Source organism: Brassica napus, chromosome C2 (genome assembly GCF_020379485.1).
Source record: "Brassica napus cultivar Da-Ae chromosome C2, Da-Ae, whole genome shotgun sequence".
NCBI classification, from domain to species: domain Eukaryota; kingdom Viridiplantae; phylum Streptophyta; class Magnoliopsida; order Brassicales; family Brassicaceae; genus Brassica; species Brassica napus.
Genome location: NC_063445.1, coordinates 55617651 through 55633489, shown reverse-complemented (window position 1 = coordinate 55633489; position 15839 = coordinate 55617651). Strand labels below are relative to the sequence as shown.

The 15839-nt window shown below is 37.4% G+C and overlaps 2 protein-coding genes and 1 pseudogene across 2 annotated transcripts; all 3 read right to left on the bottom strand.

Annotated features, from left to right (window-relative positions):
- Positions 1-1024: 1024 nt before the first annotated feature.
- LOC125581991 (probable disease resistance protein RXW24L) lies at positions 1025-5165 on the bottom strand. Its single transcript, XM_048748349.1, has 5 exons — positions 5056-5165; positions 3990-4870; positions 3764-3910; positions 1516-3643; positions 1025-1393 (listed from the first exon to the last, which is right to left on the bottom strand). The coding sequence occupies exons 2-4, from the start codon at positions 4861-4863 to the stop codon at positions 1581-1583; spliced, it is 3084 nt and encodes a 1027-aa protein (XP_048604306.1). The 5' UTR covers positions 4864-4870; positions 5056-5165; the 3' UTR covers positions 1025-1393; positions 1516-1580.
- Positions 5166-5203: 38 nt separating this feature from the next.
- Positions 5204-6746, bottom strand: LOC125581998 (annotated as a pseudogene).
- Positions 6747-9769: 3023 nt separating this feature from the next.
- Positions 9770-11068, bottom strand: LOC125582000 (probable disease resistance protein At1g59620). The gene is made up of 2 exons (XM_048748362.1): positions 10113-11068; positions 9770-10021 (listed from the first exon to the last, which is right to left on the bottom strand). The coding sequence occupies exons 1-2, from the start codon at positions 10972-10974 to the stop codon at positions 9912-9914; spliced, it is 972 nt and encodes a 323-aa protein (XP_048604319.1). The 5' UTR covers positions 10975-11068; the 3' UTR covers positions 9770-9911.
- Between the last annotated feature and the right edge of the window lie 4771 nt (positions 11069-15839).

Sequence of the window (15839 nt, the reverse complement as noted above, 5' to 3'; positions counted from 1 at the left end):
CAAGAGGTCCTGCACTTGAAGCACATAGAAGCAGGGAGGCTTGAATATATTTTCTAGTAGCCGGACTGTTAAAGCTGAGGCAGATACCATTGATGCAGTTACTGTTAGGCTTCCAGATCTTGGGGTTACTCTCCTGGCGGTTCAGATCAAACATGTAAAAGACCCAATGGGTATTGTCAAGATGGCAATCACAGAGCATCCTGGGACTTATCTTCACGTTGAAGAGCTTATTGAGGAAGCTATCGCTAGAGAAACCTTACTATGGTCTTCTAAAATTTGTTCTCTGTAATATCAAGATCATTTACTTCTGGAATATGGTCCGAGAATCATTATGTTCTTGGTCTTGTGGATGGTAGCGAGACCCTATTTTTCATCAAAGCTAATGGTGAAGAAATAAGTCAAAGTCAAATAACGAAATTTGAATGTTTCTTCATCAGTATTATTAGGACTAATGGAAGATGACGATGGTTTGAAAACATCATTCATGTAAGTTTCCTTTTGTCCTTGTATGTTAACCAAGCGTTGCCTGAAGACTGAAGCTTCAGTTAACCTTATGTAGTCTCAGGACTTAGATTGAAACACATCAGGACTTAGAACAATATGTAGTCTCAGCTCATCCTTTACATGCTTGTTGGCTGCAGCAAATACATTGCTTTGGGCATGCCTGAAAACGTTCTTCAACTTATAGAAAGCATGGCTGGCCCGTTTCTCCCACTTAATATTTCTCTGTTGTTACCCGACGAACGGATTAGACCTCAGTGCCTCAGTGTTGTTGAATACAAGTTAAGGTAACAAGGCCTTCCAGAGCTATCAAGTTAGAACAATCACAAAGTTCTAGCTATGGCTCAGTCTTCTCTTTCCTCTGTTATCTAGTTGGAAAGCTATCTCGGGAATTCCAAGAAGCAAACACAAGTTCTGAGAGACAGTCTTTTTCATGTTTTGGGGAACACAAAAGTGTCTCAAACACCAGAGGAGGAGGATTCATGAGTTCATAATTCAAATAGTAATATTTACTGAAACATTCAACGAGTAAGATCAACGATTCTGTGGCATCAAATCCATAATTAATCTTTTATACAGAGGCAAGCAAAGAGTTTCAACACAGTTCTATACGGAAATTTTCAAAAAGCCTAGTCGCTTGAGAAGAACAGATGGAAGAAAATGTAAAGAGAAATCTTATATATAAGAATCTTAATATATTTCACCTCTCTCAGTCAACAAAGGTTACATGAGAACCTTCCTCGAACAGCTTCACTTCCCTAAATACATCTCTCTATCTCTCTTGACAAACTAAAAGTAGTGCAGGAGATCAAGTGTCCTCAGTAAGACATTTTGTCGAACAGCTTCACTGCGTCATCCACTCCTTGTGTGCCATGGAAATCTCTGTTTGCCACTATATCAAAGTAATTGGTAAAACACATATTATCAGAGACATTCCAACGAAATAGTCTTAACTAAAGTGTAGTTTATGCAAATACAAAGAAGTTGCCGAGAAGTTCATTCCTAGATAAATACCTGATAGTCCGTAATTGCTGAGAGTCTCCTTCAGCTGCTGTCTGACTCATCATTGCCGAGATCAATCATAGAATTGTAACAGAAGGGATGTGTTGGACTTTGTAATAATCTTTTCCTCCTTTCGACAGTCTCTTCTCCCATCTCTTCCCTATATTATAAAAAACCAGACACTTCAAAGAAGTGATGAATCGCAGCCCATCAGGAAGCTCCTTTAACTTTGGACAATAGTAAATTATGAGAGTATGGAGAAGGGGCATGGAGCCTTCTTCTACTATCCACTCTTCCCACTCCTCTAATCTCTTGAATTGTAGCTTCTGCAATTGAGGAAACCCACCCCTCGAGCAAACCATTCTCCTCCCACAGAAAGATCGATAATCTAAACTAACATCTTTCAAGTGAAGAAGCTTCTCTAAAGTAGGCATTGGGTCCTCTGTCAAACGACAGCCACTTAGCGATATGGTTGTAAGGTGAGAAGGCAAGTATCCTTCCGACAATCTCAAATTGAACTCATCTCCCATATTACAAACAATCAGGTCCTCCAAGTTAGTGATTATTTGCAGCCCATCAGGAAGCTCCTTTAATTTTCTGCAATCGTCAATTCTGAGAGTATGGAGAAGGGGCATGGAGCCTTCTTTTACTATCCACTCTTCCCACTCCTCTAATCCCCTAAATTCTAGCTTCTGCAGTTGAGGAAACCCATCCCTTGAGCATTCCATTCTTCTCCCACTGAAAGATCGAAATTGTAAACAAATCTCTTTCAAGTGAAGCAACTTCTCTAGAATCGGCATTGGATCCTCCTTCAAACGACAAAAAGTTAGCTTAATGGCTTTAAGGTGAGAAGGAAAGTGTTGTGCATCAGGTAACCTTGGCATATATATCTCCAACCACAGCTGTTTGAGATTAACAAAATCCCAAACAAATCCTTCTTCATCATCATTCGTGGGATTATAAAACTTGTTCTTGTTATCTATAGTAAGACTCTCCAGGCGTGAAAGTTTACTTAGAGATGAAGATAGAGTCTTCGTGGTACAACTCTCGTTTGTAATAGAGATAGAGAGAGATCTGAGCCGTGTCATACCCTGTAGATCCGTCAATCTCCCGTGCTTTGTGTTGAAATTCTTCAACGTCTCCAGCTTGACCAGATTTCCCAATTCCAACTTTGTCTTATCATGTAATCTCTTTGGCAACCACAAGAATGTCAATTCTCGCATCTCATTCAAGATATTGGGGATGTGGACTTCACCATACACAGCTAGGTTTAAATAGAGAAGCTTCTTCAGATTCCGCATAGAAGAAGGCAGTTGAGTTACACCTGTCTCATATAAACTTAGATATCTCAAGTGGATGAGCTTCCCGATGCTAGACGGTACCTTCCCTCCTTCAAAATCGGCCTCAGAGAGATCTAACACTCTCATCAGCTTATGACTTGTAAACAATAAACTTGTTGCCTTCCATATTATGCACTCGATAAACAAGATAGTTCTAAGGCTTGGATTCTTCACCTCCTTATCGACATTAAAATTTTCTTCAGGCAAACGTACAACAGCAAGTCTGCGAGATTTACAAGGAGATTTCGAATTTGCAGTTGATCTGCAAATGGTTTGTACGAAATTCTCTTCTTCAGCTTTGCGTAAACAAACCTCTCTCATCATGTCATGCAACTGAAGTGTTTTAAATCTTGAAGTATCAACGTCTCTTTTAGAAATAACCATGTTTCTCTTAACCAATTCTTCTATGTATCCATCTACAACCTCTCGAATGCTCGCTCCATCAAAATCCATTGGCCTTAGTATTCCTTCTGCAGCCCAGTAATAGGAAAGTTTCTTCGTATGTATCTCATAATCTTCTGGAAAACTAGCAAGGTAAAGGAAGCACTGCTTCAAATAGGCAGGCAGCTCTTCGAAACTCAGATACAAAACACCGTAAACCTTCAAATTGAAATTTCTGTCGTCAGACCCACTCCCTCTAACGGTCGGAGCTTTAATGTTCTCACGTATCCTTTTCCACTCATGCAATGCGTATTTCTTACCTAACAACGCCCCTAACACCTTAATAGCCAGTGGTAGACCTCCACAATGTCTAATCATCTCCATACCGATTTCTTTCATGTCTTTTTCAATCTTAAATTCTGCACAGAAGTTACAAGAATGTTCGAAAGGATCATATGTCTTGCAAATATGGTAGTCATTTTTCATTAATTTACTATAACAGAAAAAAAAATCCAAGTAGGCCGCCCTTGAAAACTTACCAGCTGTGTCTTTAATAGGAAATGCTATCCTTTGAAAAAGATCCGAACTTTCTTCAAAAGTTAGGCATTCTGGTTTGAAGTTAACACATTGTCTGTCTGCATGTAATCCCACTTCCTCATTGCGAGAAGTAAGTAATACCTTCCAGCCTGCAACACATTCATATTTCTTAATATTTCTTTATCAAATTGTGATTTTTAAAACACAACCTAATGTAAGGATGTTCACCTTTTTTTGGCAGAAACACATGCTTGATTAGGTCCCAGTCTCCTTCTCTCCATATATCATCAATGACGATCAAAGCCTTTTGTGTTTCCAGCACTCGAACAATCTCTTTCAGAAGTTCGCCTTCCATCATCTTTGACACATCGCATTCTGACCTGAGTTGTTGCAAGATTGTCTGCCAGACACACTTCCTTTCAAACTGTTGCGAAACACAAACCCACGCTAATCCTCCTAGAAAATGACTTTTTATCGTCTCATGATTATAAACTTGTCTTGCGAGTGTGGTTTTACCAAGACCTCCCATCCCAGTTATAGAAACCACTTGACTGCTATCCTCCTCCACCAAATAGCCAACCAATCTCTCAACACTTCTCTCTAACCCAACAAGATGGTCTTCGTCACTTGTAGGAAATGTTTGTCGCATTTCTCTTTCTTTTACCAGCAGAGACTGCATATACTCTTCATTGATGATTACTTTCTGTACGCCAAGATTCTGCATATCAAGGATCACCTTAGAGATCCTCTTGCTTATGGCTTTCATATCAAACCCAAGCACCATGGTTTTCACAGTGACATATGCAAATCTTTTGACGCTGCTGCTGCTTGATTCTCCGAGTTCTTTCTTCAGAAGAAAGGTTTCTATGATATCTTCTGCATCAAAAACAATTTCTTTGATGTCTTTGATAACTTTTCTCACCATTTCACTTGAATGTTTCTTGGCCTCCGCATCTTTCAAAAAGCACCTTAACGTATCCACATCATTTTTTAATCCCCTGAACTGCTCCTCAACTCCTTGAAATCGCCCAGTTTCTCGGACAAGGAGGTTCCAAAGCCTCTCGACTGCAAACGGTAAAAGTGCCACTGCTAGCTCAGCCATAAGTCTCCTGCTCAAACATGAAATAAGTAATCAATAACCGCTAGAGAGCAGATCTTTGAGTTCATAGTCCTGATAATATTTTTCTGCAAATTCCAGTCTAGATAATATATACTATTGTTTTGGATTTAATCTATGAATGATATGAACAATTGAGATGAAATAAATATGTAAAATACAAAAAATAAAAATCACCTCTTGAAAATCGATCGCTTTTCGACCAACCGATCTGTATAACGAAAATATGAGAATGTGTTTTAGTTAAAACGCAGGTGAAGACCTATTCATACAAAGAGTTGATTATTCTCAGTCAACACCAAACGACACAAACCAGCTGTATTTACAACGATGAGTGATTCTATTGTAGCCACTTACATTTTTTTGCTAAAAAGATAAGGAGATAGTTAGTACGTAGGGCCTCTAATAGTAGCTTCTGCAATTGAGTAAACCCATCCTTTGAGCAAACCATTCTCCTCCCACAGAAAGATCGAGATTGTAAACAAATCTCTTTCAAGTAAAGCAACTTCTCTAGAATCAGCATTGGATCCTCCTTCAAACAACACTCCTTTAGATGTATGGTTGTAAGGTGAGAAGGAAAGCGTTGCGCATCAGGTAACCTTGGCATATATATCTCCAACCACAGCTGTTTGAGATTAACAAAATCCCAAACAAATCCTTCTTCATCATCATTCGTGGGAGTATAAAATTTGTTGTCGCTATATATCGTAAGAATCTCCAAGTGTGAAAGGTTACTTAGAGATGAAGATAGAGTTTCTATAATATACCTCTCGTTTGTAATATGGATAGAGAGAGATCTGAGCCGTGTCATACCCTGTAGATCTGTCAATCTCCCGTGCTCTGTGTTGAAATTCTTCAACGTCTCCAGCTTGACCAGATTTCCCAATTCCAACTTTGTCTTATCATGTAATCTCTCCGGCAACCACAAGAATGTCAATTCTTGCATCTCTTTCAAGATATTGGGAATGTAGATTGATTCTACATGTAGATTTAAATAGAGCAGCTTCTTCAGATTCCGCATAGAAGAAGGCAGTTGAGTTGCATTTGACCACTCAAAACTAAGATATCTCAAGTGGATGAGCTTCCCGATGCTAGAAGGTACCTTCCCTTCTTCAAACTCAACCACAGAGAGATCTAACACTCTCATCAGCTTATGACTTGTAAACAATAAACTTGTTGCCTTCCATCTTATGCAATCGATAAACAAGATAGTTCTAAGGCTTGGATTCTTCACCTCCTCATCGACATTAAAAGTTTCTTCACGCAAACGTACAACAGCAAGTCTGCGAGATTTACAAGGAGATTTCGAATTTGCAGTTGATCTGCAAATGGTTTGTACGAAATTCTCTTCTTCAGCTTTGCGTAAACAAACCTCTCTCATCATGTCATGCAACTGAAGTGTTTTAAATCTTGAAGTATCAACGTCTCTTTTAGAAATAACCATGTTTCTCTTAACCAATTCTTCTATGTATCCATCTACAACCTCTCGAATGCTCGCTCCATCAAAATCCATTGGCCTTAGTATTCCTTCTGCAGCCCAGTAATGGGACAGTTACTCCACATCTATTTTATAATCTTCTGGAAAACTAGCAAGGTAAAGGAAGCAATCCTTCAAATAAGCAGGCAGCTCTTCGAAACTCAGATGCAAAACATCGTAAACCTGCAATTTGACATTTCTGTCGTCAGAGCCACTCCCTCTAACGATGTGAGCTTTAATATTCTCATGTATCGTTTTCCACTGATGCAATGTGTACTTATCACGTAGCATCCCGCCTAACACCTTAATAGCCAGTGGTAGACCTCCACAATGTTTAAGCATCTCCATACCAATTTCTTTCATATCTTCTTCAATCTTAAATTCTGCACATCACACTACAAGAAAACACGTTTGTTGCAAGGGAAAAAACCGTCGCAATTCTCTTGCAAATCGCGCTTTGCAAGGAAATTGCGAGGAAAACATATTCCTCGCAAATCCATTCTCGCAAATTTGCGACGGAAGATGTTTCCTCGCAAATTTGCGACGGAAGATGTTTCTTCGCAAATTTGCGATAGATTTAAGAAACACAATTTCCTCGCAATTTCTTGAAAAATATTTTTAAAAAAAATTATGAAATTGAAAAATAAAATAAATATATAGCATATATATAACTAACAAATAATTTCACTCTTACCGAAAAATATATTAATTGTATATATATGTGAATATGTCTACATATGAGAATATATTATGAATATTATAAATTTACAGATACATATTCCTATATATTAAACCGGTTTACAACTTTTTTTTTATTTCTTTTTTTGTTGGCACCTCACACCTACCTAATTTAAAAAAAAAAAAGAAAAAAAGAAAAAAAAAATTAATAAAAAAAAAAGACGCCGGCCGATGTCCTTCCCATGTCTCTATCCTTGCTTCTTCTTCATCACCGGCAAGAGTCACGAACAACGGCGAAAACTACAGATTTCAGGGACTTGGTCAGAGGCGGTGAGTGAGGAAAGGCGGGAGAATTCGGTGAAGAAGAGCGAGCTTCAGATTTGGGAGGCGTTCACGAATTTGGCAGTACATCAAAGGAGGAGATCTGGATTCGTACATGAGGAAGGGAGGCGTGGAAAAGAAGATGAACGGTTAAAGGCTCGTGAAGGATGAGAGATAAGAAGAAATTGTAGACTAGATTATGAGATGCTAAGGAAATAAAGAAGAAGAATTGCAGATGAGGAAGAGTTAAGCAAGAAGAAGTGTTAAGGAGGAGACTACGGGACGTGAAAGGAGGAGAGCAGAAGATTAAAAAAAAGCATCTGGACCATTGATTCAAAATTAATCAATGGACACAGATTACAATCCTTGCATTTAGATATTCCACCAATGAGGAGGAGAGGCGGATATTGAAACGAAACAACATCTGAACCATTGATTCAAGTTTAATCAATGGTCATAGATTGCATCTATGCATTGACCAATGAGAGTTTTACTTTTAAAAAATTTAAAACATTTTAGTTAATGGTAGATAATTTAGTGGATGTGTTTGATTATATTTTGGCTTTATAAACTAGTTTATTAATATGTTTAACATTTTCCAAACTTTTAGTTTACGTATTTGAGTTATATAAGTTATAAGGGTTTGCTGTTAATTAGTTGTAATAACAAATCAAGTGTTATTTTTTTCGAAAAAAAAAACAAATCAAGTGTTATTGATTCGGTTCAAAACAAATAATTAGCGTGAAAAATATGTTTAACATTTTCAGGAAATTTAGTTGATGTATATGAGTTACATAAGTTATAAGGGTTTGATTAGGCCTGGGCGTTCGGGTACCCGTTGGCGTTCGGGTCGGGTTTTTCGGATTTTGGTTCTTTTTTATAACACCTCATATGTCCCTTTCTAGTAAATTTGCAAGTACGGGTCGGGTTCGGATATAACACATCGGGTTTGGGTCGGTTTTGTATCACATCATAGAACCCATAAAGTAATCATATATCATTCGGATTCGGATTATATCGGATCGGTTCGGATATACCTGAAATAAAATTTAAAATTTAAAAGTAAAACAAAAGAAATATATATTTATTTATATATATATAATTAAGTATTTGAGGCAATTATTTAAATTTTACGGATATTATGCCCAGGCCTAGGTTTGATGTTAATTACTTGCAATAACAAATCAAGTGTGGGAATTAAGTTCATAACTATAATTAATTAAATTTCTGAAGATATTCACAAAAATCCTTGATGAAACCCAAACCGTTCAAGTATGGAAACATGGATTTGCAAGAAAACTGCAACGAGTCTCTCGCAAATCTCTTGCAAATTTGCAATGGAAATTGCGCAAATCAAGGCTTAAGACTTAAGTTCATAACAATAGTTAATCAAATTTCGGAAAATATTTTTCGATGTACATTTTAAACATTATAAATGATTTAGTGTCTAGATTAGTGATTTGGGGTATAGAGTTTATACATAGATTTTAGGGTTTGAGATATAGTGTTTGAGTTAAGATTAGTGATTTTGTATTTGTGTTGTTTAGTGTTTTTATTTATTTTTGAAATGTATAATGTAAAATTTTAAATTTGGTATATAGTTTGAGATATTTTTTTTATATATATATATATATATATATTATAAAAATTAGATTTTATTTAAATTTTGAGTAATTGGGGGAAAAATGAATTTGCAAGGGAATTGCGAGGATTCCCTTGCAAATTCCTTGCAAATTCATAAGTCAATGAGTTTAGGGTTTCGTTTGGGGTATTGGTATATTTTTGCTGGACTAATATGTATTTTGTATTTGTTGTTCGAAAAAACAATTGACGTGAAATTTTGTTTCAATTTTTTTTTGGAAACTTCTTTGACGTATATTTATTGTATAAATTATAGAGTTTTGATGTTTAGTACTTTGTAATATTAGTTTTAAGTGTCAGAAAATATTTATCCCGTAAATATTTAGTTGACTGATATTGATTAAATTTCCAAAAATATTCATCGATGTACTTGTTAAACACTAAATATTTTAATTAATAATTTTTTATTAACTTTATTTGATTTTGGGAGAAAAATGATAAAATGTACATGGTTATACCATGCAAGTTCTTTGCAAATCTATTGCAAATTTGCAAGGGAGCTGTGAGGAAACAAGATAGACATACAAAATTCTTACAAATCCCTTGCAAATTTGCGAGAGAAATGTTTCATTGCAAATTTACGAGGGATTTTCGAGGACGCTGTAACTTCCATCGCAAATCTCTCGCAGATTTGCGAGGAAAAATTTTCCTCGCAAATTTGCGAGAGATTTGCGAGGAAAATAATTTTTCTTGCAATTCCGTTGCAAATCTGTCGCAAATTTGCAAGGAAAATTTTCGCTCGCAAATTTCCCTTGCAATCGGCGTGTTTTCTTGTAGTGTCAGTTACAAGAATGTTCGAAATGATCACATGTCTTGCATATAGTGTAGTCATTTTTCATTAATTTACTATAGCAGAAAAAAAAATCCAAGTAGGCCGCCTTTGAAAACATACCAGCTGTGTCTTTAATAGGAAATGCTATCCGTTGAAAAAGATCCCAACTTTCTTCAAAAGTTTGAAGGTGACACAATGTTTATCTGCATGTAATGCCACTTCCTCATTGCGAGAAGTAAGTAAAACCTTCCATCCTGCAATAAATTTATGTTTTTGTAATGTTTCATGATCAAATCTTGGGTTTTTAAAAACACAGCCTAACGTATGTAAGATAAGGATGTTCACCGTTTTTTGGCAGAAACACATGCTTGATTAGGTCCCAGTCTCCTTCGCTCCATATATCATCAATGACTATCAAAGCCTTTTGTGTGTCCAACACTCCAACAATTCTCTCCAGAAGTTCGTCTTCCATCATCTTTGAGACATCGCATTCTGGCCTGAGTTGGCGCAAGATTGTCTGCCAGACACACTTCCTTTCAAACTGTTGTGAAACACACACCCAAGCCAATCCTGGAAAATGACTTTTTATTTTCTCATGATTGAAAACTTTTCTTGCCAGTGTGGTTTTACCAAGACCGCCCATCCCGGTTATGGAAACCACTTGACTGCTATCCTCCTCCACCAAATTGCCAACCACTAGCTCAATATTTTTCTCCATCCCAACAATAGGTTGCTCTTCGTCAACGATATAAAACGTTTGTCTTTGTTCGTCCTGTGGAGGCATACACCTTTCTCTGACAATGACCTGCTGTTGTACGCCATAACTCTGCATATCGTGTATCTCCTTAGAGATCCTCTCACGTACAGCTTTCATATCCATTGCAAGTCCCCTGCGTTCCAAACTAACACAAGAAAGTCTTCTTACAGTGTTCGTGATGCCTCTTCTATTTCCGAGTTCTTCCATTAAAACAAAGGTTTCGACTATATCTTCTGCGTCCAAAACTATTTCTTTGACCGCTTGGATAGTGCGTTTTACCGTTGCACTTGTATGTTTTTTGGCCTCTGCATCTTCTAGAAAACACCTTAACTTTTCAACATCACTCTTTAATCCCTCGAACTGCTCTTCAACTCCTTGAAATCTCCCAGTTTCTCGGACAAGGAGGTTCCAAAGCCTCTCCACTGCAAACGGTAAAAGTGCCTCAGCCATAAGTCTCCTGCTCAAACATGAAATAAGTACTCAATAACCGTTAGAGTAAGATCCTTGAGTTCATAGTCCTAATAATATTTTTCTTCAAATTCTAGTCTAGATAACATTATACTATTTTGTAGGATTTAATCTATGAAAGATATGAACAATTGAGATGAAATAAATGTGCAAAATACAAAAGTTAAAATCACCTCTTGAAAATTGCTTTTAGTCCAACCGATCTGTATAAAGAACATATGCGTATGTGTTTTAGTTAGAACGCAGTGGAACTGTGGAAGACCTATTCCTATTACAAAGAGTTGATTATTCTCAGTCAACACCAAACGACACAAACCAGCTGTATTCACAACGATGAGTGAATCTATTGTAGCCACGTACATTTTTTTTTTGAACTAATTCGATGCATTAAAATAAATGTAACTGATATAGCGTTTAGGCTATATAGTTTGTTACAAGTTTGATGGAAACCATAGGAAACCAGAGTATTACAACATTTGCAATCCAAGAAAAGCTTAATACCACATTAAGCTAGATAATGAAATAAAGCCAACACAGGTTTTAGCTCAAAAGATAAGGGGATAGTTAGTTCGTAGGGGCTGATAGTACGAGTTAGTTGTATTACAATGAAATATAAGCTGTAATATTTTCTTAAACGCTGTGTAAAGGTTATAACCTTGTTTTCTACAATACTTGTCTAACCTTATGTCTGGCTTGCTTGGTGATCACGCCACTGAAATTTTCAACTTCTGCAGAGCTATGATCTTCTCTGGTTGGGGATTCGTGTCCATTTATGATGTCTTCTCAGATTTATCCAACATCTTTATCCAACATCTATACTGCTGGATTTAGTATGTGGGGCTCAAGAAACACAGAATCTTCACCAAGCGTTGCCAGACCAGGTACCTGATGGCTCTAGCAGACTTACAAACACTCTTGTCACACTTAAATCATCACATATCGCACTGTAGCGTCTATTTCTCAAAGGTTAGAGATCTCTCCAGAGGATCTATCGAGTGTTGAAACTTGAAACTGATAAGCTTGCAGTAGCTCTAGTTGCTGAGCTGGCATTGTAAGAGATACTCTAACTGTCCCAGAGTCTTTGCCGTTGTATGAGCTTTGGATTTGGAATTGAGTCGAGAGACTTGAGTGACAGCAGCTGAGTTAGGCCAGCGTTCTTGAGGAGATTGTGCTCCGGTTAAGCCGACGCATCTCAACCCGTTCTGGTTCAAAGTTGTATTAGGTTCCTTTACATTCAATAAATCATTGTTTGTGTTTGGGATTGAGTTTAGAGAGTGATTGTGAGAGAATCTGTACTTAAACTCTATCAGAAACATCCCGTTTCCTGCTTTTATAAACTCCCTGCCGCTGTTACTACAGCTTCACAAGCTGAAGCTCTTAGGGAGATTTTACAAGGATGGGAAGAACTGTTTGAAGCTAAGAAAGCTGAACTAGTGCCGTGTAATGATGCAACTTTTGTTGTCCTACGAACGGATCAGATCTCAGTGTTGTTGAAAACAAACTGAAACAAGAAGGCCTAGAACAATGATATTTCAAAGAGAGAGAGTTTTTGACAAGTTAAATTATTACAAAGTTTTTTTAATTATGTTTCTTGCCCACTCTTTTGATAATAAGAAAGCAAATATTATACAGAAAAGTAGGAAAAATCGTGCAAAGGAAAGGTGGGTGGAAGAAAGTGGGAAGTTGGTTAATCCCATCAACTTTCCAGTGGTCCCCGGCAAGGGTTGATACACCTGTAGTAAATCGATTATAACTTATCCAATACAGCTCCAAATGACTTGAAACCACTTCCATTGGAAAGCTAACTCAATTTCCAGTGTCTCCACAAATTTTGAGCTTCAGAGAAGATCTTTAAGGCTTTCATCCGTATTCATCTTTCACTCTCCGGATTCGGGAGCGACCTCGCTGTGTCGCTGCGAGAGGTCGCTCCGGATTCGTTGTCTCCGGGTGATCAATACGCGAGCGACTCTTCCCTGTCGCTCTAGTAAGGTCGCTCTGATAGGGAGATCAGAGCAACGTCAAGGTGTCGCTCCGGACTGGTCGCTCCGGGTGATCAATACGCGAGCGACTCTTCCCTGTCGCTCTAGTAAGGTCGTTCTGATAGGGAGATCAGAGCGACGTCAAGGTGTCGCTCCGGACTGGTCGCTCCCATGCCTTGCTCGCCGAATGACCACTCTAAACACTCCTTTTTGAGCTCCAAATGCCTCCAAGTGTCTCCAAGAACTCCATGTGGTACTCCAATACCTGATAAGGACTCATGTATGCAAAATGCAACCTAAACATGGCTAAATCCTAATCTATATGATCAAAATGCACATGGATGAATGGATAAAACAATAGAAATATGCAAGATATCATTTGCTACTTCTCAATTAGAGGTGGTATGACAGTTCGTATGTGGTTGCTACTTCTCCATTTTCAAATTGGTTTACTAATGATGCAGGACGATATTGGCCCAGTATTTGCAATTGATTTCAGTGTCAAAGATATCCTTTTCTCTGTTCTTCTGATCTTCCAAATCTTATTATTGCCTAGTATGAAGCCATGTTTGTTTGATGCTTCTCTGTCATTTTGGATATCTTGCCCCCTCCTTAGCGTTCATACAGATCCCAAAGGTATTAAACTGGGAAGACTTCATTGTTCCCAGCTCCGACCAATGGCAATGGCAAGTAGCAGTGTCTGCATTGTTTGACGAGCGACCTGTGTGGACAAGGGATTCCATAGTCCAACGACTACTTGATAAAGGTCTTAAATGCGCACATCACATGCTAAACAGGTGAACAGATTGTGCGGGTTTCTTATGTGTATTAGTTGTCTTAATACTGCAATAACCAACATTCTTGAGTTTTCTCTGCAGGTTTCTTCTTCGAGCTGCATATTATTTCTCGGGTGGTCCATTTCTTAGGTTCTGGATTAAAAGAGGCTAGGATCCACGGAAAGATCCTGAGTCTCGTGTGTGCGTTCTCTCTCTCTCTATATATATACATTCATATTAAAAATGAATGGTCTGTGATATGGTAAATGAAGAATTTTCATTTTGATCGTATGTCAAGTCTCGTTTTTGCGTCCAGTTTGTAGATGTATGTCAAACCTATTTTACCACTATTTCCTTTGTGTATCTTTTTGTCAGATACCAGAGAATGGAGTTCAGGGTTCCACCTGAATTAAGGTGTTATTGTGATGCCAATGCAAGTAACAAGTAAGCGTTTCCTGTTTTCTTATAAACTCAATCTTTTTTCTACCCAAAATGGGACAGAAAAATGGAAAACATTTTAACATTTATTGAAAGTATTGATGATCCGTGGTGAAGTGTAGAAGAATGGAAGTTTGTCCAAATTCTTCAAAAATCACATTTGTATCAAATTTTGTGTAGTAATGTCTCTGGATTTTGCGATATTCAGCTAGTTTCCGATGATCTTAACCTCAGTATCCTCTTTTAGCGAATTTAAGAGAGGTAGCATATCATGGATGTAGCATGACACATCAAAATGTTGTATCAGGTAACTTGCCGAGCAAGGAGACGTTTGTAGTGCACTACCCTGGATATCCATCGTCTATTTCGTGTGCTTTGGTCACTGAAGAAAGACATTAATATTGATTAGTATCCGATTTGTAGACAAGTGATTGACGGTTTATTCACTTTGATTAGGCAAGAGAATCAACGCAAACAAGCTTGAGCTACATTTCATTGCCCTATATGTTCCTAGGTACCCTCCTCTAGTACAGAATTCCTTTATCGAGTTTACTATTAGTGTTTTATATCGAGCTCACTAGAATAAAATAAAATCATTTTTTCATCTTCTTCCACTCTTTTTCAGTGTCTATTAGATATTGACCTGTAACAATTGAAATAAAGTTAGATTGTTTTAAGAATCTAGATAAAATTTATACAGGTGGTAGAGACTTTCCAGCTAAAGATCAGCGAGAATCAATTGATGTCAAGATGCACGAAATGCAATGAAAACTTTATCCAGAAACCGCTGATCATTGAAGAAGCTATTGAAGCAGCAAAGGGTTTCCAAAGAATACCAAACTGCATGTTTAACAAAAATTTGGAGTTTTGGCAGTGTATGAACTGTCATCAGCTCTACTGGGAACTCATTTGCCCGAATCTTATACCTTCTTTTGTATATACCATGTCAACAGTCTGCATCCATTTATAGGTTACTCATGAATATTTATAAAAATCAGATTTTTTTTCTTTTTTGAATAATATGTAAAATTATTTCTTAAAGACTAAGCTACTGAAAATAGAGATAGTAGAGTATAATTTCCTTTAAATTTCTATCGAGTAGCCAGCCATGCTTGAAGAACAGCTCCATATTGTCGAGTCCTCTTTGAAATCAATATTAAGCACTGATTTCGAATCTGTCTATCAATGACTTTGATCAAAGCAGAAGCCGGAGTTGGTGGAGTACCATGCCGGCGGTTGTTCCAGAAGATACATAAACTGTTGAGGAGATGCTTAATGTTTGTTGTATGGTTGCAGGGAACTCAGTATCATAACGCAGTCCAGAAGTTCATGGATGTATGCAAGTTGAGTGAATGATTCATGTTTTTTTCTTACTTTTGCTGAAGAGTTTCATGTCACTTTCTCTTGGCCTTGGTTCCCTCGTCATGTCTGAGCAAACAAGATGTGTTTTGTAGTAAATTTTTTTTTGGTTTAGAAAAGAAAAACTTTTAACAATGAAAAAAAGGAAATGAAAGTATTTATTCTTTAACCAAAACAGAAATGATATCAAGTCGATAAGCGAAGTGGCGTAAGTCACCTGAGGACAAAAATCTTTAAATCCTGTAAAACTAGGCAAGAAACCTTTAGATATGTTATTTACCTACTTGGAAGGATG